Source organism: Mesocricetus auratus, unplaced genomic scaffold (genome assembly GCF_017639785.1).
Source record: "Mesocricetus auratus isolate SY011 unplaced genomic scaffold, BCM_Maur_2.0 Super-Scaffold_100021, whole genome shotgun sequence".
Lineage (NCBI taxonomy): Eukaryota > Metazoa > Chordata > Mammalia > Rodentia > Cricetidae > Mesocricetus > Mesocricetus auratus.
The window spans coordinates 15,105,038-15,131,135 of record NW_024429202.1 but is presented as its reverse complement, the minus strand read 5'-3'; the positions used below and the strand labels follow the sequence as shown (position 1 = coordinate 15,131,135).

The 26,098-nt window shown below is 47.1% G+C and overlaps 1 protein-coding gene across 2 annotated transcripts; it reads left to right on the top strand.

Moving 5' to 3' along the window:
* The first annotated feature begins 245 nt into the window (after positions 1-245).
* On the top strand, positions 246-18,483 carry Mcm3 (minichromosome maintenance complex component 3). 2 transcript variants are annotated; one of them, XM_005072281.4, is made up of 17 exons: positions 246-437; positions 2,861-2,973; positions 3,622-3,830; positions 4,267-4,397; positions 6,406-6,644; positions 6,795-6,903; positions 7,494-7,647; positions 7,967-8,098; positions 8,629-8,837; positions 9,711-9,885; positions 10,212-10,338; positions 11,301-11,451; positions 14,423-14,563; positions 15,440-15,543; positions 15,906-15,982; positions 16,372-16,444; positions 17,849-18,483. In XM_005072281.4, the coding sequence occupies exons 1-17, from the start codon at positions 360-362 to the stop codon at positions 18,045-18,047; spliced, it is 2,421 nt and encodes an 806-aa protein (XP_005072338.1). In that variant the 5' UTR covers positions 246-359; the 3' UTR covers positions 18,048-18,483. The 2 variants fall into 2 exon arrangements, with proteins under 2 accessions (XP_005072338.1, XP_040585368.1); XM_040729434.1 differs by lacking the exon at positions 2,861-2,973 and having other exon boundaries at positions 385-437.
* Positions 18,484-26,098: the final 7,615 nt, after the last annotated feature.

The window sequence follows — 26,098 nt, the reverse complement described above, 5'->3', positions numbered from 1 at the left end:
AAGGGCCTACGGTCAAAAAACGTAGGGACCACAACTCCCAGAATGCAGTGCTTTCTAAACTTCCTGTTGCTCAATGGCCGGGAGGGCGGGTCTTGAGTTACCTTCCTATTAGGGCAGAGAAAGCGAGGCCACTCCCCTCCAATCCAGGCCCTGAAGGGAGGCGGAATAAGAAGAACCTCGCTATTGGACAGTTGCGATTCCGGAAGTTAGAGGGATCAGCCATTCATAGTGCGTCTTGGCTCCCTGCGTCCTCCCCGGTAAACTTCCGTGGCGGGAAAACTTGGGAAGTTTTCGCGCCGGGGCGGAGCCACGCGGGTTTTTTGGCAATTTTTGGCGGCCGGCGATTTCGGGGCAGCGGCATGGCGGGCACCGTAGTGCTGGACGATGTGGAGCTGCGGGAGGCGCAGAGAGACTACTTGGACTTCCTGGATGACGAGGTGGGGGTCGGGCGGCCGTCCCGGTGCTGGGGTCCCCGCGGTTGGCCTGGGCCCGGCTGATCGGGTCCCCGCGGTTGGCCTGGGCCCGGCTGATCGAGTTCCTGCGGTTGACCTGGGCCCGGCTGATGGGATCCAGCCCCCGAGATCCCCGCCGAGGGTCAGGGCCGCTGGTGCTGCATTTCTCCCCGCAACTTCCTGGTGTCTTTTCCTCTTCTAATTCTTCCTCACCCTCCTCCTCCTCCATGTTTACCTCAAAATTAACATTTTTTTCATGCCTTAAATTAGCATACGTAATGACTTTCATTATGAAATTTCATAAGCAATGCATTTTGTCCATATTCGCTTTTCATCACTCCCTCTTTCATTTCCTTGCCCCGGCTGATCCCCTCCTATCTACCTGCTTTCAAGTCTTTTAAAAAAATGAGTCAATGAATTTTACCGGGAGAGGTTTTATTTATTTATTTGAGTTTTTATGCGGTGATGTAGATAGTCCCCAGGGCCCCGTGCTTGCTGTCTTCCCCTGAGCTGCATATTTCTCTTGAAAGGTCTCTTGGTTAGTCGCTAGTTTTCTCCAAAGCCATCTAGTTGGTATATAAGAATGCGTGTGATGACGCAGCTTGCTGGAGGAGACTGGGCAGGGGTAAACAAATGGTCAAGCCCATCTTAACTATTGGGTGGAAAGGGGGGAGGTTCTGCGCCCAGGGTGCACCGGGAGCTGTTGTTGTACCTGGCTCAGAGTGCTCAGATTTTAGTTACTGAGTTGCTGCTGCTATGAGGGTGGGGTGGGGTGGGGGGAGACTTCCACCAATTTGGCTACTTTCCTTCTGGCAGATCAATTGTGTTTTCTGTGTAGGTAAAGTGGGGTGTCTGTGCAACCCCAGATTTAAACAGCTCTAGGATGTTGGTGAGCACTGAAAGTTTGTTTATCAATGAAAAGCAATTTTAATTCGAATTTTAAGAGAGCTTAATTTACATTTTTGTGTGCACTTGAGATATACATCATGATTTTAAAATAAGTCTGCGGGCAGGCGTGTTAACATCAAGTTTTTAAAACGAAGTTTTCATATTAGCAAGATTTTTTTTTGCTTTTTATTTTACTTTTTATTTTAAGTTCCAATTAAAATATAAACCTATAGGAGAACTGTTGATCATGACAGCATGTGATGGGGATGCTGGGCAGGAAGAAAGGGCTGTCTGCAGCCATGTGCAGGAGGCACCTTTTGAGTCACTAACGCTCTATTGGTGTTCACAGCTGTTTTAGGGCTTCTATTGCTGTGACGAGACACCATGACCATGACAACTCTTATAGAGGAAATGTTTCATTGAGGTGGCTCCATGACAGTTTTAGAGTTCAGTCCATTATGGTCGTGAAGGGGAGCATAGAAACATGCAGGCAGATGTGGTACAGGAACTGAGTGCATCTTGCAGGCCACAGGAAGTCAACTGACTGTCATACTGAGTGAAGCCTGAGGAAAGAGACTTCAGAGTCTGCCCCCACAGGGACACACTTTCTTCAACAAATAGTGCCACTCCCTTTGGGGACCATTTTTTTTTTTTCAAATCACAACAACAGAAAGGCCTAGACTTCATCCCATGATGGTAGAAGCCTTTATAACCTAGGGAAGACCATCCTACAGCCAAAAGACAGAAAAAAGTATGTCCCACCAGAGGATCAGAACTTAGAAATGACCACCCTAGCTGGGCGTTGGTGGCGCACGCCTTTAATCCCAGTATTCAGGAAGCAGAGGCAGGCGGATCTCTGTGAGTTCGAGGCCAGCGTGGTCTACGGAGTGAGTTCCAGGACAGCCTCCAAAACAATACAGAGAAACCCTGTCTCGGAAAACAAACAAACAAACAAAAAAACAAAACTCATGGGATATGTCCTTAAGTTCCCCAAGTCCTTGACACAGCTGCAGACCCCGTTGCTGAGCCTGCCTGCATTCTGACTTCTCTCTTTCCAGCTACCTTCTAGCACTTCCCTGAATCCTGAGCTGGCTGTCCCTTAGACTGAGGCCAATCTTACTCTCCCTGAACATCACTCCTTCTTCCAGTTTTTACAGGTTCTCTTGAAAAGGTCTCACTCCATAGTCCAGCTTTGAACTCAGTGGTGATCCTCCTGCCTCAGAAGTCTGAATGCTGGAATTATAGTTTACCCCCGTGCCCAACCTAAGTTCTAAATAAAACTTTTCCTCTTTGGAGCTGTGGAAATCCAAACTTGCTATAAATAAAACAGCCTGCAGAAAGGGACCCTCGGTGTCCTGGGTTCATATTGACTGTGATTCTTACAGGCACCTAATAGGTTTTAGGTGAAATCTGAGAAAGTGAATGAAAGGCAGAAGTTGGTAGCACAGGTTGTGAATTCAACTGTTCTGAAACACTTTGAGTTGTGTAGCTGTTTTTGATATGTCACGATTGCTTTTCAGGAAGACCAGGGAATTTACCAGAACAAAGTTCGGGAGCTGATCAGTGACAACCAGTACCGGCTGATTGTCAGTGTGAATGACCTGCGTAGGAAAAATGAAAAGCGGGCTAACCGGTAAGTGATGGTCGCGTTTTCGGGGGGAGCACTCCGCCTCGGGGTGAGTGATGACAGCGTTTTCGGGGGGAGCACTCCGCCTCGGGGTGAGTGATGGCAGCGTTTTCGGGGGGGAGCACTCCGCCTCGGGGTGAGTGATGGCAGCGTTTTCGGGGGGAGCACTCCGCCTCGGGGTGAGTGATGGCAGCGTTTTCTGGGGGAGCACTCCGCCTCGGGGTGAGTGATGGCAGCGTTTTGGGGGGAGCACTCCGCCTCGGGGTGAGTGATGGCAGCGTTTTCAGGGGGAGCACTCCACCTCGGGCTGAGTGATGGCAGCGTTTTCGGGGGGAGCACTCCACCTCGGGGTGAGAAAGGAGTCATCTTGTTTAGACTGGAACGGGCTTCCCTGGGAAAGACCTTGTTTGCATGGCTGTCATCATCTCGAGTGTTCCAATCTTCCAGTGTTTCTCTGAGTATCACTTTTGCATCTTTGAGTTGAAGTGACCTTCAGTTCTGATGTATTTCTGAGTCTTACACAGTGGCAGGACAAAGCAGACATGGGATTATCGTTCGCTGATCTTAATGACCCAACGACTGTTTCTTCTTGTCTTGAGGGTCAACTTCCTGAACTCTACCTAATGGTTCTTCCTTTGTCTTGATCTCATGCAGCCTCCTGAACAATGCTTTTGAGGAGCTGGTTGCCTTCCAGCGGGCCTTGAAGGACTTTGTGGCCTCCATTGATGCTACCTATGCCAAACAGTATGAGGAGTTCTACATAGGATTGGAGGGCAGCTTCGGCTCAAAGCACGTCTCTCCCCGGACTCTCACTTCTTGCTTCCTCAGCTGTGTGGTCTGTGTGGAAGGCATTGTTACTAAGTGTGAGTGGGTTGAAGGTGGTGCCTGGATCCTCAGGAGATGGGAGGATGGAGATTTAGGAGGTCTTGAAACCGGAAGAATTGTAGCGGGTCTGGGGAACTTGTCATGTCAGAGAAGTGAAGCACTGAAATTAAATAGTAAAATTAGGGGACAGCAACTAGGGGGACTGGAAGTGACCACCAGTGGTAGCAGAATGATGTATTTCTGAAGCTGGAGAGCCCCTGCTCTTCCAATATTGCAACCCCAAACTGTCCCTTAATTGACTTCAGTGGTACTTTAGATTTTACATGGATACATTATACCATATGTGTACATGTAAGCGGGATAAATGACAAGTATTGCTGAAATAGGTTAACCTTATTGGAGGAACATAGTATTTAAAACCCTCCTTTGTCATTGTGTCATTGGGTGACTTTATGTATACCTTTGCATTCCTAGGCTCTCTGGTTCGTCCCAAAGTTGTTCGCAGTGTTCACTACTGTCCTGCTACTAAAAAGACCATAGAGCGACGCTACTCTGATCTCACTACCCTGGTGGCTTTCCCGTCCAGTTCTGTTTATCCCACGAAGGTGAGGACATGAATCGCTTGGGCTTCCTTGGCAGCTCGAATCAAAGAAGACTGTTTTTAATTCCAGTAGTTGCATATTAATCTGGAGTCTTTGTTCTAAAAGTAGATAATAGGAGATGAGGATTCTGAAGAGAGAGATGGGGTACAAGATAAAATTGAATATGGGCCATTTTTTTTTTTAAGTAATAAAGTTAGGGTTTAGAAAGTTGGCTTACTGGGTAGGAGTTCTTAATTTTGCAAGCATGAGGACCTGGAGAGGAGAGATAGGTGGATCCTAAAAGCTCACTTGCTTTTATAAAAGTCTAGCTATAGAAGGTGGAAAAGAAGGAGAAACATAGGATGACAGGTATTTTAACAGAGTTGTAATCATAGTTATGCAATGTGCTCTCTAAAAGTAAAATGGAAAATGCCTCTATTACGTATGGTATTGTATAATCTTTGCAGCTATTTCAGTGCATTTGGAAAAAGACAGTAAAAGGCTTTCTTGATAGTGCTCAGGGTGAGAACAATTGAAGATAACTTAGTGAGACAAGAGATCATAAATAGTGATTACTTGATGTCTATACTCATTTGATCAAAGGATACTCCTTGGAAATTGTCCTTGTCTGGGAAGTAGAAAACATTCACTCTTATAAGGTGATGATAATTACATAAGATTGGAGCACTCAGTAAAGCACGCAGTGGCTTCTGTGGTTTTAGTAAATTCACATATAATGGAAGCATACCTTAACGTTGTTTTTATGTATATTAATATATATTACATGTATATTAATATATTATAGTTATAATCTAATATAAGTGTATAATTGTAACATATTAGTAAACTATATCATATATATAGTTTTCACATATATATGAAAACTCTTAAGAACATCACTAGAGTTTTTACAAGCAGAATGTAACCAGCATCTAAAGTGGGAACAAACTTATCAGCTCATAGAAGTCCCTATTGAAGGCTATGCTTTCCTTGTGTCAGCATAGCCCTGGCTTTCCTGGAACTTACTGTGTAGACCAGGCTGGCCCTGAGCTCACAGATCCACCTGCCTCTGCCTTAGGAGTGCTGGGATTAAAGGTGTGCACTACCATGCCTGGCAACCCTGGTATCTCTAACAGTAGGGAATATTTTTGCCCAGTGGTTCTCAACCTTCCTAATGCTGCAACCCTTTAATACAGTTCCTCATGTTGTGGTAACCCCCAACCATAAAATTACTTCATCGCTACTTTATAACTGTAACTTTACTACTGTTATGAGTTGTAATGTAAATGATGGCTTTAGGTGACCCCTGTGAAAGGGTTGTTTGACCACCAAAGGGGTCACAATCCACAGGTTGTTCACCACTGTTTTTGCCTGTTTTACCCTATACATGCTCTTGTGTTGAGCAGCTTTGGGGTAACATTGTGTATGCCCAGTGTGCGTCTTAACACACAGTTGCCATTTGTGTGACCACATGTACTTACCTGTTCGGTGGATAGATCTGGATGGTCCTTACATTTTGTCCGTGCTGGGAGAGGTGCAGCTAGGAGCAGTTAGTAGCTTTGGGTGTTTGTGTCTATGGGGTGTTTCTTGGGAAAGTGGAAAACCTGCATCAGAGTTAGGCGTGGTGGTGCACGCCTTTAATTGCAGCACTCAGGAGCCATAGACAGGTGAGTCTCTGAGTTCCCAGCCAGAGTGGGTTCCAGGACAGCCAGGGTTACACAGGGAACCTTGTCTCGAAAAAAAGAAAAAAGAAAAACTGCATTAAATTATAATTCCAGATTCAGCATCAGTACAGGGAGTCAGGATTTTAATTTGGGTGTTGGTGTAGTCATGAACTCATCAGTGAAAACTGGCCCTTCCATTGCTTGGTTTGTTACTAATTCCGGGATCAGGCTAGGAAAGCTGTAAGAGATGAATACACTTTTATTATGATTCTAGATGGTAAAGGTTCAAAGTCTCTGAAAGATGTTTTCCACATCGGATGAATGCTACATTTTTGAGACAAGACTGCATTGACTTTCTGTCCCTTTAGGATGAGGAGAACAACCCCCTGGAGACAGAGTATGGCCTGTCTGTCTACAAGGACCACCAGACCATCACCATCCAGGAGATGCCAGAGAAGGCCCCCGCTGGCCAGCTTCCTCGCTCTGTGGACGTCATTCTAGACGACGACCTTGTGGACAAAGTGAAACCCGGTGACAGAGTACAAGTGGTGGGGACCTACCGCTGCCTTCCAGGGAAGAAGGGCGGCTACACCTCGGGGACCTTCAGGTAAAGCGGCTGCTGTGGGATGTTTGGAGCACTGGTGGCAGTTTCTAGGTTCAGAAACCTCCCCTTCTCCCATCTTCTGGTTTAGTTTAATAGACCGAGAACACTTGGTGGTGCTGGGGGCTCAGCACACTTCCTCTTACTGGGTTGCAGGACCGTCCTGATTGCCTGTAATGTGAAGCAGATGAGCAAGGATATGCAGCCTGCATTCTCTGCTGACGACATAGCCAAGATCAAGAAGTTCAGCAAAACACGTTCCAAGGTCAGTTAAGAGCGGGATGGCTTTGGCCCCTTCTTGTACCCTCTGTGTGGGCATCTTTGCTGCATCTGAAGGAAGTTGGGATTTTTTCCCTGTAGTATTCATTGTTGGCATCCAGCTGGCAGGTGGGGTATTTTTGCTGTTTTGATTGGTAACCCTGTGCTGTCTGCTGGGCTGCTCAGTGAACTTAATGCAAATAAGAGTGTGGGAGTTAATGTCAGTGAGCTGTCAAGTCTTGTTTATAACTGGCCCAGCTCTCCTGTGGAGACAGCCTCATGTAGCCAGGGTATCCCTGAACTCCTGGTCCTCCTGTATACACTACGTCTGGGTTTTTACTTTTTTTTTTTTTTTTTTTTTGGTTTTTAGGAGACAGGGTTTCTCTGTATTGTTTTGGAGGCTGTCGGTCCAGCCTGGCTTCAAACTCACAGGGATCCGCCTGCCTCTGCCTCCCGAGTGCTGGGATTAAAGGCGTGCACCACCATCGCCCGGCTTTACTTTTTATTTTTAAATAGAAAGAGTTTATGTTTTCTGTGGGCACCACAAACCCCACTGGGTCTCACTAGGCCTTTCCTCTGTGGTTCTTCCTCTTTTAGGATGTCTTTGACCAGTTGGCCCGCTCATTGGCCCCTAGCATTCATGGGCATGACTATGTCAAGAAGGCAATCCTCTGTTTGCTCCTGGGAGGGGTGGAACGAGAGCTTGAAAACGGCAGCCACATCCGTGGAGACATCAATATTCTCCTCATAGGTATGGTGCTGGAGCATGCTTGCACTTAGACTCTTCCCTTGAGTGGGTTATAGGAACATGTGTATATGAAGCTATACCCTCTATAGCTGATCCTATTTCAGTTCCATCAAAGTGCAGAAGGCTAAACTGGATGTTTTTAAGAATATCGAGAAATTCTTGATTTATACCTGGACTGTATCCTGAGAATGGGAAAGGGGAAGTATTGGCACAGCATCAGATTGCTGTGTGACTTGTCCCAAGAAGGGTGCCGCAGAAGCAGAATTTGCTGGGGTCGGTGTTGGTGACTTTTCCTGGAGATTCACATTGCCTTGTCCTGTAGGTGACCCCTCTGTCGCCAAGTCCCAGCTTCTGCGGTATGTGCTTTGCACGGCACCCAGGGCCATTCCCACCACCGGCCGGGGCTCGTCTGGAGTGGGTCTCACGGCTGCCGTCACTACAGACCAGGAAACAGGTAAGGGTGTGAGGCTCCTTGGCGGGGGCCACTGTGAGTGCGAGCGGATTCCTCAAGCTGGCTGCTGCAGACGCTGGCTTGTGTTTGGAAGATTTGAAAGACTAGTGAGGTGTGTTGTAAGACCGAATGCTCTGGCAAAGTGGGTAAATTGTTGAAGAGTTTAGGTCTCTGTTGTTAGAAATGTGTTCTAGATTTCTAGAAGATGGTTTGAATGATAGCAAAGGGGAAAATAGCAATTTAGGAGGAAGCTAAAAATGAAGCGGGAGGAGCAATTTGAAGAGCAGTAAAGGTGCTTCAGTTGGCTGTCACTTGGGGTGATGAGCAAAGTAGTCCAGATGTGTGAGGCTTCTGTGAGGGAGGGCTCGGCAGGGCGGGGCTGAGAAATAACACTTAAGGTTTCCGAGCAATCCTGCCATTGAAGCCTTCCATATTGTCGTGCACTGTGAAGACAGGTGCCTCGGAAAGACACGCGGATCCTTCTCTGTTCTGACTTAGACCGTGGCACGCGCATTTACCTCTTCTCTTCCTAGGGGAGCGTCGTCTGGAAGCTGGTGCCATGGTCCTGGCTGACCGAGGAGTTGTTTGCATCGATGAGTTTGACAAGATGTCTGACATGGACCGTACAGCCATCCACGAGGTGATGGAGCAGGGTCGAGTGACTATTGCAAAGGCTGGCATCCATGCTCGACTGAATGCCCGCTGCAGTGTTTTGGCAGCTGCCAACCCAGTGTATGGCAGGGTAAGTGGAATCAGGCCTGTAACCACAATTACTGGGTTAATTTGGTTTTGCCTGATAGTTGGGCTGGGAGGTTTACTATAGAGGAATAGTAAATCCAAAGCGTAAACTCATTTGTGACTGCCCTTGGATCAGAGCAGTTATTATTCACATTTGTATATAACAGAATATGCATACGTGAGTGCGTATGGCATTCTCCACCTGAGTTTGAGACAGGGTCTGTGAGTGAACCTGGATTTTGCTGTTTGGGCCACTGGCTAGGTACACAGTTGATTTTGGGAAACCATCAAGTCTGTGATTAGGCCAGTGCACTTCTCCAGTAGGAGGAGACTTTGTCTGTGCAGTAAAAGTAGTACCACTCCGAAAATGCTTTCAGATCCGAGCCCTGGTCTTGTGGGCAGTGTTGGTGTTGAGTCATGACATCGTGTACAGTGGGAACGCATGCGTGTGTTCACGATAAGGCGATATTAGAGTTGGGTGATACAGCAGCAGCCAGCACTGCCAGAGATTCCTCGCATTCATTCATTAGGTGGTTGGCTTTGAATTATCTTACTGTCATTGTGCATCTCGAAACCTACTTCTGATGACAGTTTTTGTGAGTCCCTGATGCTGGGTTTATAATCCATAGCTAAGGAAGCTGTGATGTGTGGTGTGGTGTGGTGTGGGGTGTGTGTGTGTGTGTGTGTGTGTGTGTGTGTGTGTGTTTTATCAGGACAGGGTCTCTGTAGCCCAGGCTGGCCTGGGACTCAGGAGGCAGAGGCAGGCAGATGTCTGCATTCAAGGGTGTCTTTGTCCATGTAGTAGTTTCCAGGACTTGGCCTTGCTGTCCTTCCTGCTGATGTTGCCTCTGCTTGGTTGTCTTCTTGTGCTCTCCAGTATGACCAGTACAAGACTCCCATGGAGAACATTGGGCTACAGGACTCGCTGCTGTCTCGGTTTGACCTGCTCTTCATCATGCTGGACCAGATGGACCCTGAACATGATCGGGAGATCTCAGACCACGTCCTTAGGATGCACCAGTACAGAGCCCCAGGGGAGCAGGATGGTGATGGTGAGTGTGTGGGCCAGCGAGAGTGGCTGCTGTGAGGGGTCCTGAAAGATGCCTGCCTATATCTTTGGCTCAGCCCCAGGGCCATGGCGGTTCTGTGCTGCGTTAACGTTGCAGGTGCCCTCCCCTCTCTGTCTTCCTCCCCTTATGTTACTGCTCACTGGGGGTTGAGCGTCTGTCCATTTTGGGTTCTGCTGTATGTCTTAGCATCTTCTGGGCATCTTCCTGTTCATGAGGTCCACGTGTCTGTTTCCTCCTGGGCTCTTGCTTTCTAAGTTGTTCTATAAGAAGAGGCAACTTTAATCTCTATCTGGCCTTGTGTTCCCCAGCTTTGCCATTGGGTAGTTCAGTGGACATCCTGGCCACAGATGACCCCGACTTTGCCCAGGATGACCAGCAGGATACCCGGATTTATGAGAAGCATGACAACCTTCTCCATGGGAGCAAGAAGAAAAAGTGAGCCTCCCTCCTTCTCTCTCAGGAGAACCTGGGTTTTTGTCACATTAGGTTTTCTTTTCTGGGGCTACGGGTATCCATTCTTAAATGGCTGCCTTGCCTGTGTCTGGGTTGATTCAGCTCAGGGTCAGAGCCTTTCCTGAAATAAAAAGTTTTGACAGACCTAGGCATGGCTCTCCCACTTATAGTCTCAGCATTCAGGGCTGAGTGAGAAGATTACTCTGAATTTGAAACTGGGACTACAGATAACCTGTCTCAAAATTGTTTTGGCAGTATGCCCAAGTACTGGTGATCTGTCTCTTAGGTGCCCTGTGGTTCTTTGTGTGATGGTTTTGGTGATGGTTAGTAGGTAGCAATCAGTGGAGTCTGGAAAGTGAATTTGAGTAGAAGAGACTTGATTGGGAGCTCCGAGCATGATATGTAAATTCAGTGATGTGTAAACTCTGGTACCTCTGTTTCGCCGTGCTGTAGAAGAATTCAAGGCCAACCTGATCTACACAGTGAGTCCCAGGCCAGTCAGTGGTAGATAGTGAGACCCAGTTTCCAAAAATGGGGGCAGGAGGTTGGAGAGGCAACAGTGGTTAAGAGCAATCCAGTTTCCAGCACCCACATGGCAGCTTCTGATGGTCTGTAACTCCAGTTCAGGGGAGCCTCTTCTGGTTTCCATGGACACAGGCATGCACATGGTACACAGACACACATGCAGGCAAAACTCCTACAACGCATAACACCAAAATAAATCTCAAAAAAGAAAAAGACTTGTAATACTAGTTTCTTCCCTAGATTACCTGAGTTACAGATAACACCTGAGGTTAGAGAATTTTAGAAAAGCTGTGTGTGTGTTCCCTGTGAGAAGTAGATTCTAGACTTCGTCTCTGCGCTCTCATCGGTCCTTGCCTTCTGAGAGGTTAAACCGTTGCCCAAGATGGGTAGGAAAGCGATATTTATTCCCTTGGATCCAGGGAGAAGATGGTGAGTGCAGCTTTCATGAAGAAATACATCCACGTGGCCAAAATCATCAAGCCCGTCCTGACACCAGAGTCCGCAGCCTACATTGCGGAAGAATACTCTCGCCTGCGCAGTCAGGACAGCATGAGCTCAGACACTGCCCGGGTGAGTGCACGTGGGGGTCATGGTTCCAAGGGCCTCTTGGAGCATGAGGGCACTTTTAATTAATTTATTTATTTTTATTTTACGCACATTGGTATTTTTCCTTTTGTCTGCATTTCTGTCTGTGAGGATGTCAGATCCCCTGGAACTGGAACTACAAACATGTGAGCTACCATGTGGGTGCTGGGAATTGAACCTGGGCCCTCTGGAAGAGTAGCCAGTACTCTTAACCACTGAGTCTTCTCTCCAGTCTCAAAATACATTTCTGTTTGGTTTGGTTTTTCGAGACAGGGCTACTCTGTGTAACCCTGGCTGTCCTGGAACTCACTCCGTAGGCCAGGCTGGTCTGGAACTCACAGAGATCCGTCTGCCTCTGCCTCCTCAGTGCTGGGATTAGAGGTTTGTGCTGCTACCACCACCATCATCACCTGTCTACATATCTGTTCAGACCCTGGGGATTTTAATTTGACTGTCCTTTCTAGTCAGAAGAACATTGTTAACACACACTTACTTATCCCTTTTCTGAAAGAAGTGGAAACCAAGACCTCAGAGATAGTTAGACTCTGCCCCAGTGAACTGAGGAGATTCTGTAGAGTGACCTTGTCTCCGCTCTCACATATGGAGAAAAGAACTGTGGGTTCAGACTTGAGAGGAGGGGGCACAAAGGTAGATAGGATGATCACGTGTTTATCATGATAGGATGATCATGTATTTATCACGATAGGATGATCACGTGTTTATCACGATAGGATGATCATGTATTTATCACGATAGGATGATCATGTGTTTATCATGATAGGATGATCACGTGTTTATCATGATAGGATGATCATGTGTTTATCATGATAGGATGATCACGTGTTTATCATGATAGGATGATCACGTGTTTATCATGATAGGATGATCATGTATTTATCATGTGCCCAGTGTGGTGCTTGGAAGAGATGGACGTGAAGGCTGTTTTGAGTTCAGATGTGAAGAGAAGTGGCTTTTGCTATCAGAAGTCTCTAGAAGGGTGTGAAGTCAGTAATGTTTGGGCAGACAGAAGTTGAGTGGTGATGATTCGGAGCAATTTCTAGTGTGACTTAATAGAGCTGCCCGTTAGGGACAGCACAGTTCATACAGGACTGTAAGTGGAGAGAGCCCACAGTTCAAAGGCCTGCTTACAGGACAGACTGTGAGGTCACCTGTCCCTCATGTTTATTCTGTCTCTGGGTTCTGTTGACACTTTATCTCCCCCCCCCGCTGTAGAGTGCTCAAGACATCATCGCATTGCAGTCTTAGAACAAGCTCACTCTTAGCCTAACCCTGCTCCTCACATCTCTACCCATGGGTTCCCTAGGGAATATGTATCACTTGTTCCCATACTTAATAGCTCCTTTGCTTAGCATCACTCCTGCCCGTACACAAACTGTTCCAATGCATCCGTGTCAAGGACTTGCTCTTTGGAGCAAGAACTGAATATAGCCGGCCACTGTAGATAAGGTCCCAGTTTGGATTGTCTGGCACTGTTAGTGCTCGTGAAGATTTCACCAGATTCTTAGGTGACTTGGAAATTGGAGGTTGAGTTGGGGTGTCTAATCTCCCAGCTCGAGGGGGTCCACGTTAGTGCATTCAAGCACTTGCAGATTTGTTTATGAAGATTGGTGTGGGTAGAAACTGCAGAAGCGAACTGCGTATCACACTGAAAGTCTGTGACATAGGAGACAGGGACGTGTGCCAGAGAGCGAGCGACCCCTGTGCCTGTCAGAGCTCTGTAGGTGGTTTGCAGCCTGGCATGGCACACAGCCTTATACTGCCTAGGCCAGTCTCCTAAACACATTTGAGAAGGCTGGGTAATAGCAGGGCCTATCTGAAGTCCGTGAATCTTAAAGTACGCACGGTGTGATTGATCAGGCCAATGATCCTGTTTATCATAGCAGCTAGAAAAGATGACGGTTTGATTTTACATACCCCCCCCCCACACACACAGTGAGCTAGGTAGGGGTGTGTCAGGCACCTCCTTCTGTGAGTGAGACTACACGACTCACAGAAACCTGAAACCTGTGCTCAGAGCTCCGCTGTGACAGACTCAGCTTTTGGTTCCCGTGTCCTCGTCTGTAAACTACTTAGTTAAGAGGAGTGACTTTCAGAATGAGTACTCAGCTCCCCAGTGCATTGTGGGCCTGCAGTGACGAACGGCTTTCCCCAGTTCACAGCTGTAGGATGGCTAATTTTCTCCTTCCTCTCTCCCTGAATACTCTCACTTGGTTGCCTTGGCCATTTTTCTTAACTTTCTGAATTTTAAAGGTTAATTTAGTTTTTGACAGGTTCGTGCATGTGTAATGTGTTCTAATTACTCTTTATCTCACTCCCTTATCACCCTCTCCGCTGCCTGCCAGTGTCTCATGACTTTTGCTTTCCATGTACTTGAACCAGGATTATCTGTGTGCTTCTAACTATCCACCGGCACTTGGTGGGCTCACCAGTGGATAGACATGAAAACAGCGATCCGCAGTGGGAAGGCCCCTCAAGCCCCTCCCCATCTATGCCTTGCTGTCTGTCAATGGCCTGGTCTTGTGTAGACAGTGCAGGCATCCCCGCATCCGCAGCTGTCCTGAAGCTGGTGCTCTTCTGCATGTGTTCTGATGCTTTTATTCTTTTTATCCTCTTCCCTTTGTCTCTGCACCTGAGGGGGTTATGTAAATGCCATGTTTGGGATTGAGCACTCAACTGCCACATACTCTCAGCAACTTGCCTGGCCGTCAGTCTTTGCCTTCTATGCCGCTCAATGGAGAGAGAAACTGATTTGACCGAGGGTGATGTTAGGTGGGTACTGGCGACTGTCTGAACTTGAAATGGTACCCACTTGTAGAGGAGACACACCTTGGGCTTTCTGGACATTTCTGATGACGCCTTAATTCTTTTCCTATGCAATGAGACTGATACACATTTATTTCCTTAGAAGTAAATTCCCTCACGTTTTCTTCCCTAGACATCTCCAGTTACGGCCCGGACACTGGAAACTCTGATTCGACTGGCCACAGCCCATGCGAAGGCCCGCATGAGCAAGACCGTGGAGCTGCAGGATGCGGAGGAAGCCGTGGAGCTGGTTCAGTACGCTTACTTCAAGAAGGTGAGCCTCCAGGAGCCCCTCGGAAGAGGAGGCAGAAGTGGGAGAGCCAAGGGGGATGGGGGACACCAGGAGAACAGGGGCCTCTAAGTCAGCTGTGCACAGGAACCCAGATACTGCCTGAAGCAGCGAGCATGGGGCTACAAGGGTCTGCATTAGGGTCTCTGCGTGTATATTACTGATTGCAGCTTAGTATTTTTATGGACATCCTGAGTGTATGAATGAGTGGGTCTCTGACTTTAGTACTTTCTCTTGGGACTTTTTTTCCTTCTGTTGGCTTGCCTTGTCCAACCTTGATGTGATGGTCTTTGTTTTCTCTCCTATCTTTGTCATGTTTTGTTGTTATCTCTTAGAAGCCTGTGCTTTTCTAGTGAGAGACAGAAGGGGAAGTGGGGAGGAATTAGGAGGAGTAGAGGGAGGGGAACTAATCAGGACATATTGTGTGAGAAGAGATTTTATTTTTAATAAGGGGGGATAAGAAAATGAGTCTTACGCCTGTTGCCTGTTGCTCGTCTGAAGAACTGTTGACCTTGAAGGTTTAGAGTTGTGGTTCTGCCATGCTCTTCCTGTTTCTCTTTACAAGGTTGGGAGCGCTGTGAAATTTCATCTAAATACTTGGTCTATAATGATTGTTCTCTCCCTGACCATATAGTTTGGACACCTCACACATGTCTCTTGACTCAGTAAACAGAGAACCTGCTGTGTGAACAGCTTCCTGGCATCGGTGAAAGATGATTATTAGATTTCCCCGCCTCTGGTCCTGAGAGGACAGAGAGAGAAGTCTCAGAAACTTGGAAGTCATTTCTGCTGGTGATGCAGAAGAGACTCAGGTCCCTTACTCAGTTTTGGCACCAGTGACCTCCCTCGGCTTGTTTCTAGGTTCTGGAGAAGGAGAAGAAGCGTAAGAAGCCAAGTGAGGAAGAATCAGACCTGGAAGATGAAGAAGAGAAGAGCCAGGAAGACCCCGTGCAGAAGAGGAAGAGGTACGGGGCAGTGAGATGACAAGCTCTGCACTGAGGATGTACAGATGATGGGTGTGGTTGGGTACAGGAGCGGGGAGAGCCTCTGTGTTGTTCACTATGGGTTCCTAGAAAGGATGCTGGAGAGCAGGAGTGACGCCATCGTTAGGTCTTCACATGTTCTTGAGGCCGGCTTTCCCCTCCTGTCTAATCATCTGTTAGGGCAGGGGGGTCTGGAGAATGTCTTTCAGAAAATTGAGTGGTTCGTTCAGGCCTAAGCCTTGTGTTTCATTTTGCTTGTACATTGTTATGTGTGCATGCGGTCCCAGGTCCAAATGGGGCTCCCTGAAGCCTTGTCAGTTTCTTGACTGGTCTGGTTATTTCAGGAGGAAGTCGGATGCCACAGATGGGGAGTCCTATGACCCCTATGACTTCAGTGAAGCCGAGAAGGAAATGCCTCAAGGTGAGCGAGCAGTCCCTCATGACCCGGCCAGTCTGGTTTCTCAGGAGCTCCCATTGACTTCATGAGACCCTGTGACCAGGACCTGTGTGTCAGAGCCTTGGGAAGCCACAGTGCAAACGTAGGAAAATAAGCTTGGCTCAGCTCTTGGCTTCCTCCTTTATGCTCACGAACTTTTGTCATGCCCGCTGTAAGCATCCCAGATAATGCACTGAGGATCTCCTGCTTAATTAACTCAGTCCCGCCATCTATCTCCTGTGTTGTCCTGGGAGAACCATGGGAGACAGTGCTCACAGGCTCAGCAAGGCGGGAAGGGTGTGGCTTCTCTGATGTTGGCGGAAATGACTTCACCTTGCTGTCTCCTCTACCCCTGCATTGCTGCTGCCCTGAAGTGCACACTCCGAAGACTGACGACGATTCTCAGGAGACCGGGGAATCCCAGAAAGTGGAGCTGAGTGAGTCCAGGTGAGTGCATCTGCTCCTGCTTGGGAATTCCTGCTGATGAGGGGCCCAGCTTCTTCCAGGTGAGTGCCGCCAGGCACGTGTGATGAGCTGAGCTAGAACTCCACGGGCTTCAAACACTCCACACTGATCTAAAGCCAGCCTCACCTGGACAGCTGCAAGCCAGCGTGTCTCAACGTCTGCCACAGTTTTGCAGGTCTCTGCCTGTTTTCTGCACTTTGTGGAAATTTGAATTGTTACTTTTAAGTCAGGAAGAAATGACTTAACTTAGCAAGAGGAAAATTTGATCTGAGTCTTAACTGTAGCTTTGCATTCCTCTCAGTAGGTGCTTCTTTTTTATTTTATCATAAATTGTGTCCACTTGTTTGAACATTTTCCCCAGGGTCTCAGGAAACACTTTTCCCCCCTGAAATTTATGTTTACTGGACACCAAAGAAACTCCATAACTAAGGTTAATTTTTAAAGATACAGAACAGGATGCTTTCACATATGGAGAAATAATTATAGAAAAACCTAAAATCAGTTGTAATTCCACACTTCATTAACAGCCACTGAACCCCATGCTTTCCGAGTCAACTCAGATTTCCAGAGGATGCCATGTGTAGAGTCTGGTGTTTGAAACATCTTTTACAGCAGACCGATCTTGAACTCAGAGATTCCCCTTCCCCTGCGCCCTGGGTGCTGGGATTAAAGGCGTGTGCCCCACCCAGTTTGGTGTCTAGATTCTTTGCTTGCTTTTTTTGGGAGGGGGCAGCTGTATAACAGCTCTGGCTGTCCTGGAACTCACTTTGTAGACCAGGCTGGCCTCAAACTCACAGAGAACAGCCCGACTCTGCCTCCCTAATGCTGAGATTATGGGTGTGTGCCACCACTGCCTGACGATGTAGTCTTAAGCAAGCTCTCAAATGGCATTGAGGTAGCTCCATGTCACTGCCATTCACAGGGAAACATTCTTAGGTGGGTCGCATGGCACACTCAAGAGGCATGGTAAGGTTCCTAGACTGTGGTAGAGGGGCATGAACTTCCTTAACTATTGTGAGTTAACTGTCCCCAGACGCTATGCCATGCAATGTAGTGTGTGTAAGTTGCCAGTCTCTTCATGCCTGAATTGCAGGGAGCTCTGTGAGCAGTGCAGGTTAGTTTTCAAGAGGGATGCTTAGAGCACTGGGAGAGCACTTTTGTTGATGCTTAATAGCTAATGTTGCCATAGAGCTCAGGATAGTTTACTACAGTTTTGTTTAAGGTGTGGTCTCACCATGCGGTCTAGGCTGCTTGAGAATTGAGGAGCTTATGGTCTCACCTTCCTTAGTACTGCTGTTACATAGGTGGTGCGGTGTACCCGACTCCTCTGACTCCTCCTCCTCCTCCTCTGACTCCTCCTCCTCATGTTTTTCATGTCCCGGGCAGGTTGAAGGCTTTCAAGGCGGCCCTCTTGGACGTGTTCCAAGAAGCCCACGCACAGTCTGTGAGCATGACACACCTCACAGAATCCATTAACCGGGATAAAGAAGAGCCCTTCTCCTCAGAGGAGATCCAGGCTTCCCTGAGCAGGATGCAGGATGACAACCAGGTCATGGTGTCTGAGGGCATCATCTTCCTCATCTGAGCCGGGCGCATCTGATCGCTCCTGCCAAGGACTGCCCTGTCCCCGCCGTTGTCTCCATTCTCCACTCCCTGTGTCCCTGACGGAAGCAAGCGGAGGATCGTGGGTGGTGAGGCCACCAGGACTTGGAAACTGAGAATGACTGTTGCTGTAGGGCAAGAGCTGTGAGGCCGGTCGCACACCTTCCAGCCCCAGAAGAGGAAAGTTATTCGTGATTTGTTTTCTGTGATTATTGCTTGTGTTTTTAATCCCTCCCCCTCCGCCATCCCCAAGCACTTTAGTCTGGGAAAAGCCTTGAGGTCTGTTGTGCCAGAGTAGCCCGAGCAGATCACAGTGATGGATTGGAGAAAGCTTTCTTTGACGGTAGACTAATGCATAATATGTATTATTGACCTAAATATCCAAGACACGGACATTGAATAAATACAACTATTTTGTACATGTGGACTTTCTACTCTGCTTTAAAAAATAATAACTATTTAATTGTGTGTGTGTGTATGAGGGTTGGAGCTGGGTCACACATGTAGAGGTCAGGGGACATCTACATGTGTGACCCAGGCTGTCATCTATCATGTGACTCCTAGGGATGCAGCGCAGCACATGCCTTTACTCTCTGAGCTGCCGCCCAGGCCCACTTGGAAATTTTTTTCTTTTAATTCCATTATAAAAACATTGCAAATAAAATCACACACTGACCAACGTGATCTATAGAGAGGTCCAGGACAGCCAGGGCTACAAAGAAAGACCTTGTGTTGAAGCCCCCTTGCCCCCCAAAAAAGTCACACACTGAAATTAACCAGACCCAAAGAGTTCAGTGAACTTCTGTCCCTTCCGAGTAGCCGTTGGGAAGGGAGGCTGTGGAGTGTCACCCATTTATATTTCCACGGTTGACTTAATTTTTATGCACTTAGTCACCACCAAAAAAGAAAATTTCACGACGGAACTAGAAAGACAAGTAGCTTTATATCCTTCATAACTATCCATTAGTTTTTCTCATGCCCCAGACCCCCCTTCCTCTTGTCTACGTGTTACACTGTACCTGCACGTACATTGACTCCACATACGAGGACAGCATGCATGTTCTTTCTTTCCGAGACTCTGATGTCACTTAAATATATTCTAATATGTATTCTACATATGTTTCTACAAATTTTGTGATTTTTTTTCGTAGAGCTGAGTACTATTCCGTTTTTCATATATCTCAGATTTTCATCTGTTCGTCTGTTGGTGGACAACTGAATTGATTCCAGGTCTTTGCTACAGTGAGTAAAACAGCAGTAAATGGAGGATGTGCAGTTCTCTGGGGGTATGCCAGGGTGGAAAAGTTTGCGTCATATGTTAGTTTTATTTTTATTTTTTTTGGGGAGCTCTCTGAAGTCATCTCCCCAATTGCTGTATTTACCGGTGCTTTTTAAGATGTAGATTTAACTTCATCTGCGGGGTTAGCTTCTGCATTTGCACCAAGTCGCCACAAGGTGGCAGCAGCCTGCTGTGATCTCTTTGGGGATTTTCTTTCTGTCCTGTAGTTTTCCCCAGTAAACTGTCAGCTAAAACTGCTAACAGGTTGTGCATACCAGGCCCTGCTGATTTGGAAAAGCTAAATAAACCGTGGTCACTGGAAGTTCAGGGAAATGACTCTGGCTTTACTAACTCAACAAGGGTCCCTCTTAGAGGACTGACAATTTGTTAGAAACCCTTGACGCTGCGCGGTGGTGGCGGCAGCGCACGCCTTTAATTCCACCATTTGGGAGGCAGAGGCAGGTGGATCTCTGTGAGTTTGAAACTAGCCTGGTCTCCAAGAACTAGTTCCAGGACGGCTTCCAAAGAAAGCCACAGAGAAACCCTGTCTCGAAACCCCCCTCCACCAAAAAAAAAAAAATCCCTTAATAGTTCCTATGTGTAGAGGCTCCTCTTGTGGAGTGATTTTGCAGTTCCTTGCATTGAGATTTTCGTTTTTTTAAGTGTTTGTAGAGAAGTTGGCGGGGCCAGTGCAAATTCCTCTATGTATTGTGTAGCTTTCCAAAGAACTTACAGGTTTACTTACATAAAAAACATGTGGTTGGGGTGTCACAGACCTGAGCTGTGTCCCAGTTGCAGATGTGGCCTGAGTTGTACTAGTTTTCAGCCATAGGCTGTTGAGGGCAGGTCATGACGGTTGGGGCTTATCCTTTTTCCTGAAGCCACGAGGCAGAGGATCTTGTAGCTGTTCGTGACAAGGTCGTATTGTGTAGGGTGAGGACAGTTATTGCTAAGTTGAGTTTCATCTTAAAAGACCCCCCCCCCAGCATATACAAAGATTTGAACTCTGTTCTACTAAAAGTAGTTAGAGCATGGGTCAAAGGAGCTGTGTGTCCTGCAGGAGGGACTGACTGACACTGGGTATGGCGGTGAGGCAGAAGCCAGGCAGTGGACAGCAGTTGGTGCAGGAAAAGCTGTAGGAATAGACTGGGCTGGAGGTGGGGGCACCCGATGGGTGATGGTTCTGTAAAGAAAGGCGCCAAGTTTTTAGGGGTCCCAGTGGTCCTTTCCAGAAATCTCGAAGGTTCCATCAGCTAGACAGTTTCCACCGTGAGGAAACAGGCACAAAAGGGAAGACTAAGAACATTGATTAAGACCACTCAGACTGTGACCTACCTAGCTAAATAGAAGGTGAAGACGGGGTTTGGCTTCCAGAGCGATGCTGACTATTTTAAAATAAGCTGATTCTTAGGAATTCAGATCTTTACATTGACTTTCAAGAAAGTTGAGTGTGTAGCGTATCAGCTTGTGACATGAAAGCTGTTGCTAAGTATTAAGGGCACCATCATGTCTTCGTTGTCCAGAGGCCTTGTGCAGGGCCCGTGGCAGACACCTGAAAGTTGCATTGGGGACCAGGAAGATGGCTCAGTGCATAAAAGCTGGCCGTGCAAGCCTGATAGCATGAGCTTGATCACCAAAAGCTATGTATAGAGCCAGATGTCTAACCCACATGCTCCCATGGTGGTGGAAAGTGGAGACAGGAGACTGGAAGCTTGCAGGCTGCCTCTCTGGAGTGTGTAGCATGGCAGAAGTGTGGCTCACATGAGAGACCCTGCCTCAGAGTCAGCCAACTCATAGAGGCTGCCCTCTGGTCTGTACACATGTACCATGTCGTGTATGTGCACACACACACTCACACATACAGAGTCCTCAGCCTGTGACGGGATGCTCCTGACATAGCCATTGCAATATAGTGACTTGGACTCATCAGAAAAAAAACATGCTATGCAGTTGTTTGGACTACAGAGATGGCTCGTGGTTAAGAGTGCACATTGTTCTTTTTCTGTTGTTTTGTTTTGACTTGTTTTTTGTTTGTGTTTTGAGACAGGGTTTCTCTGTGGCTTTAGAGGCTGTTCTGGAACTGGCTCTTGTAGGCCAGGCTGGTCTCGAACTCACAGAGATCCGCCTGCCTCTGCCTCCCAAGTGCTGGGATTAAAGGCGTGCACCATCACTACCTGGCTATGATCACTGTTCTTGCAGAGGATTTGAGTTCAATTCCCAGCACCCATGTTGGGCTGCTCACCACCTCATCTGACTCCAGCATTCCAGCGATGCATAGACACACAAGTAAAGATAAAATAGTACATATTGAAAACAGCATTGCTTTAAAAAAATATACTAAGTTGTCTACATCCCTCATTCCAAAGACGCCTACCTACATTTAGGTATGCTGTCTGAAGTAGCTAAGCAGCTTCTGGGGCTTAGAGGAGTAAGGTTTTCCTGTCTTGAGAAATTAGGGCATCATAAATAGGGTACCTGGATGAATAAAACGTTGATAGGGAAGTGATAGTTTGGGAAAGTTGCTGGGATTGAGTCTGCCACTAGAGAGAGCTTGTAGTGCTTGGTCATCAGTTGTAAAGTGGGGTTATATCTCTGTAGGTTACCGATGAGCCAAGCGGGCCACTATTTCCACAGAAGTAACGTTGTTGTGGGCTGGAGGCCTAACTCTGGTACAGTGCTTACTTAGCCTGCACTAGGCCTTGGGGTCAATCGCCAGTATCCCCTTGGCTTCATCCCCCTTTTTCTGTCCCTTGGTAGTCCCTGTTCTCCAGGCAGTGTGGGCCTGGCTTAAGCACCTAGCCGCTCACTTGTGGTAGAGTCTTCAGCTCACAACCCAGTGGACTGCTATTTTCTTAGTGGCAGGTGGTGTTAGCAGCCCATGAGGTAGGTCAGGGAAACCTGGAGAAGGAAAGGGAAAGATGAAATCAGAGAATTGGCTGGCTCGTTCCTGCACGATTTTTTCCTGATGACTCCAGTCTACACTAGCTGTCCTAATGGTTCTGGACTTTTAGAGTTTTTAAAGTCTGTGTTTATGGTGTCTGTGTCTGTGTATGGGCACACTTGCCCATATGTGTGTGCGTGTAGAAACCAGAAGTTGACATCAAGTCTCTCACTGCTTCCCGTACCACCGTCATCATAATTTATACTATTCTTGTCACTATTGTTATTGAGACAAGCTCTTTCACTGACCCTGGCGCTGGATATTTTCAGCTTTGACTGGCTGACCAATGGACCCCCTAGAATATGTCTGTGCTTCCTCATTGGACTGGGGTTATATCCCACTTTTACATAGGTGCTGTGGATCTGAACTCAGGTCCTTATATTGTACAGCAAACATTTTACCCAGTGAGCCATTTCCACAACTGCTGGGAGAATTTGTGTGTGTGTGTGTGTGTGTTTTTCAGGAAACCTAGTAAGGTCCTTGGAATAGACCTGGGAAGCCAGGGTGTTTACTGGGCTTTCCAGCCCCATGATGCCATACTTTCTGAGGTGAGGTCTCCTCCAAGTGTTGGGTCAGTGGACTAAGGTAGGTAGGGGGAGTCGCCTGTGCACTGACTGCCTCAGTTATTCAGTCTTTGGGACAGCTCTGTGTGGCTGGTCCCCTCTACTGCTCTCTGGAACAAGGCGACACCACTGCTGCTTTCTGGGTGTGGAGATTGGTTACACAGGAAATGTCACTGGAGAGCTGCAGACTGCCCAAGGGAAGTCAGTCTGCGTTAGTGCATTCAGGTTCTTTTCTGTGACACTGACTTCCGTCCTGAGCGAGGCCAGCCACATCCTTAGAGAAAAGTGCATGGTTTCTTAACAAAAGTATTTGTTGTGTGACAAGACTTTTCCTGGGGAGATGTGACACACCTGTCTACCCATCCCAGGTTGGGAGCCCACAACAGACCAAAATACAGATGCCACCAAAGAACTGACAGGAAGATGGGTGAGGGATCACTTACAGGAGCAGAAATGACTCAGTGATAACTGCATCACCAAAGCCCACCCCAGCATGGATGGCAACTCACAAAAGCTGGGAACCTGGATGGAGCACACTGCATAGCTTGGAGGCAGCCCTGCAGGTTGGGGAGTTTTATTTCCAACTGACTGGTTGGTCAAAACTCTCGTAGGCAGCTCTGTTGGTGGCTGCTTCTTCCAGGCCCCATTGTCTTCTTGAGAGTTTCAGTTGTCTACTCTAGAGAAGGGGGCCTTGCGAGTCTGGTCAGTTTCAGGGACTTCCTGAAGCTATTCTGAGTTGTTTACCTTCCTGCTTAAGGAGCTTTCTTCCGGGAAGGAAATGCTTCAGTCTCCAGGAAACTGCTACACACCAGTCTTTTGTTAGCTGGTTGCATACAATCATTCTAAAGCTGTGATTGATGCCAAAATCTGAGGAAGCCCAAGTTTGTTAATGTAAAATGGCGTCTTATTTGCAGATTCTCTGCATGTATTCTGTTGCGCACTTTAAGTCATCTCTAAAGTATACCCAATTCCATGCAAATGCTGTATAAATAGTTGTTATAGTGCCTCGTTTAGGAAATAACGATAAGTGAAAAAGGTACCCGTTTGGGGAGTGTTTTCAGTTGCATTGACACAACCAGTAGACATGTAACCCTGTGCCTTCCAACGGCAGTTGTTTCTAGGCCTCCATATTCGGTGAGAAGTGCCCAGGACATTTGCAATGACCTCGAGGGGTTTTATTTAATTCCTAGGAAGATTTTTATCACAAAAGCTAATTTTAACCCATTTTAACTTGCCGAAATATAAACCTAGTTTACGCTTCGGTGGAGAGTCTTGGATTCCAGCTTATTCATTATTAAGCAGCATGGAATCCTGGCTTATTCTTTCCAGTCTCCTCAGGGGAGGGAATTAAGATTCTAAATTCTTTTCCTGAACATTTTTACTAGTAAGTCATGAGTATTCTCCCACAGCCTGTAGGAGGATATTAGCTTCTGCTGAGATTTCCCATCCCCATAATAGCTGTATCAGCAGGTATCTTTTGTAGTAAACAAGCCAAGCCTTCCTGCTTTAAGTGCAACCATTTAACCTTGGAGTAGGAAGGTCAACCTGCGCCCTATGGCACATGTGTTTCTGGAATCAAAGCCACAATCAACTTGATAAAGTACCCCCAAGCCAAAGCAAAGTTTGAATTGCTATGGTTTTATGTACTTACTATAATTTATTTTGGTGAACTTTAAGGCCAGTTTTGGGTCATTAGATTAAGGCACCTGTCCCTGGAACCTAAGGTGGATGGTGAGGACTGATGGCATAGACTCGTTTTCTGACCTCCGCATGCATATTGTAGCACAACTCTATGGGGTCTTTTCTGTCCACCCTGGGCTCCAGGGACAGAACCCAAGCCATCAGACTTGGCAGCAAGTGCCTTCGCCAGATAGTTTGCTCTGGGCTCATAGCTGGTTGGTGGTGGAATCAATCCACATTCAGGGCTGTCTTGATTAGTAATTACAGTTCTCCTCCTGGCACAGTGTAACGTCCCCTTCAAAGGGTTAGGAGCGCTCTATGAGCTGGAGGAGTCAGAGCTCTGTCCATGGATGACTCTTGTGGACAAGCTACGGCACTAATGTGATGGCATGACTGGGTACCAGTGTTCAGAGCTGAAACAAGACCTTCCATAGCAAGGTGATGCTCCTTGAGCAACCTCAAGAACTTTCCCCAAGGGCAGCAAAGCTTCTGTGGCAGGGATTGGCATGTGCTATCTCATATCACGAAGCTAATGGCTGTGGTGGGCACTAGAGTTACTGGAAACCTTGCTTTTGGGAGCCTGCTGACATGTTCTAATTATGGGAAACTCAAATATTTTTATTTCTAGCCTAGAATCATTTCATTAGTGGAGTAAGAGAAAACACCTGTAATCATCAACCCAAACATACATTTGAAATGCTGTCCTAGATACTTATACTGCCTGCATAGCTGGGAGTTGTCAGTTTTTCATGATTGTAAATACTGCTGTGAAGAACAGCCTTGCTGGGAGTTTTCATGCACACCCTCCTTAGGACAAGTTCCTAGAAGTACAATTATGTTACACAGAATATGAATGCTTTCCTGCGTTTACAGTGTACGTTTCCACACACATGTGTGAGGGATATGTTTTGTTCTGTACCCCTGCTGACACCAAACACCACTCCCACCTTCCCCTCGTTTTCATGGTCATTTTGGCTTGGCCGAGACTTGAAGTGTATTTGTAACGTCTTATATTTCTCACTCTGTCCTTTCTGTAGCACCTGAAATTCAGATTTGTGGAAGTGGCTTGAGACTGTTTCTTATCTTAAACATATAGAAGTAGAGAAAAGACAAACCTCTGCCACTGTTTATTTTTGAGGATGAAATGTGACACTCAGTGGAGTAGGAGCACTTTGCGAAGTCACCTGGCCCGAATTGCATTTACCTTGTTAATTCAAAGGAAAAGTGCCCAGAAATAATGTGAAACAGCTAAGTAGGGATCCTAATAAAGCATGAAGTAGACCCAACTCAAAGGCAGGAAGTGAATTCACCACTCATGATCTTCAGAGAGCAGGCAGAGTTGGTCAGATGTCTCCAACCTCAGTCCTAGACATATGAGTAGTCATCTAAATACCATGCCACACCACGAATGTAATCATTTTTGTCAAAGAGCTGATAGTGCTGGTGTTAGTATTCAGGCATCTGTACTGACCTGTCCGTGGGGTTCTGACAGGATACGCCCTCAGCTGCAGCCACTAAGAGTACCACCTGTTCACATTCACTATGTTCCCTTTTAAAAGGGCCCTGCCCAC

Excerpts from the sequence above, each read along its gene's own strand:
- Mcm3 (XM_005072281.4), top strand. The coding sequence starts at position 360 with ATGGCGGGCACCGTAGTGCTGGACGATGTGGAGCTGCGGGAGGCGCAG. Across the intron at positions 3,831-4,266 it reads GGAAGGCATTGTTACTAAGT|GCTCTCTGGTTCGTCCCAAA; the intron begins GTGAGTGGGTTG and ends TTGCATTCCTAG. Across the intron at positions 16,445-17,848 it reads GTGGAGCTGAGTGAGTCCAG|GTTGAAGGCTTTCAAGGCGG; the intron begins GTGAGTGCATCT and ends TGTCCCGGGCAG.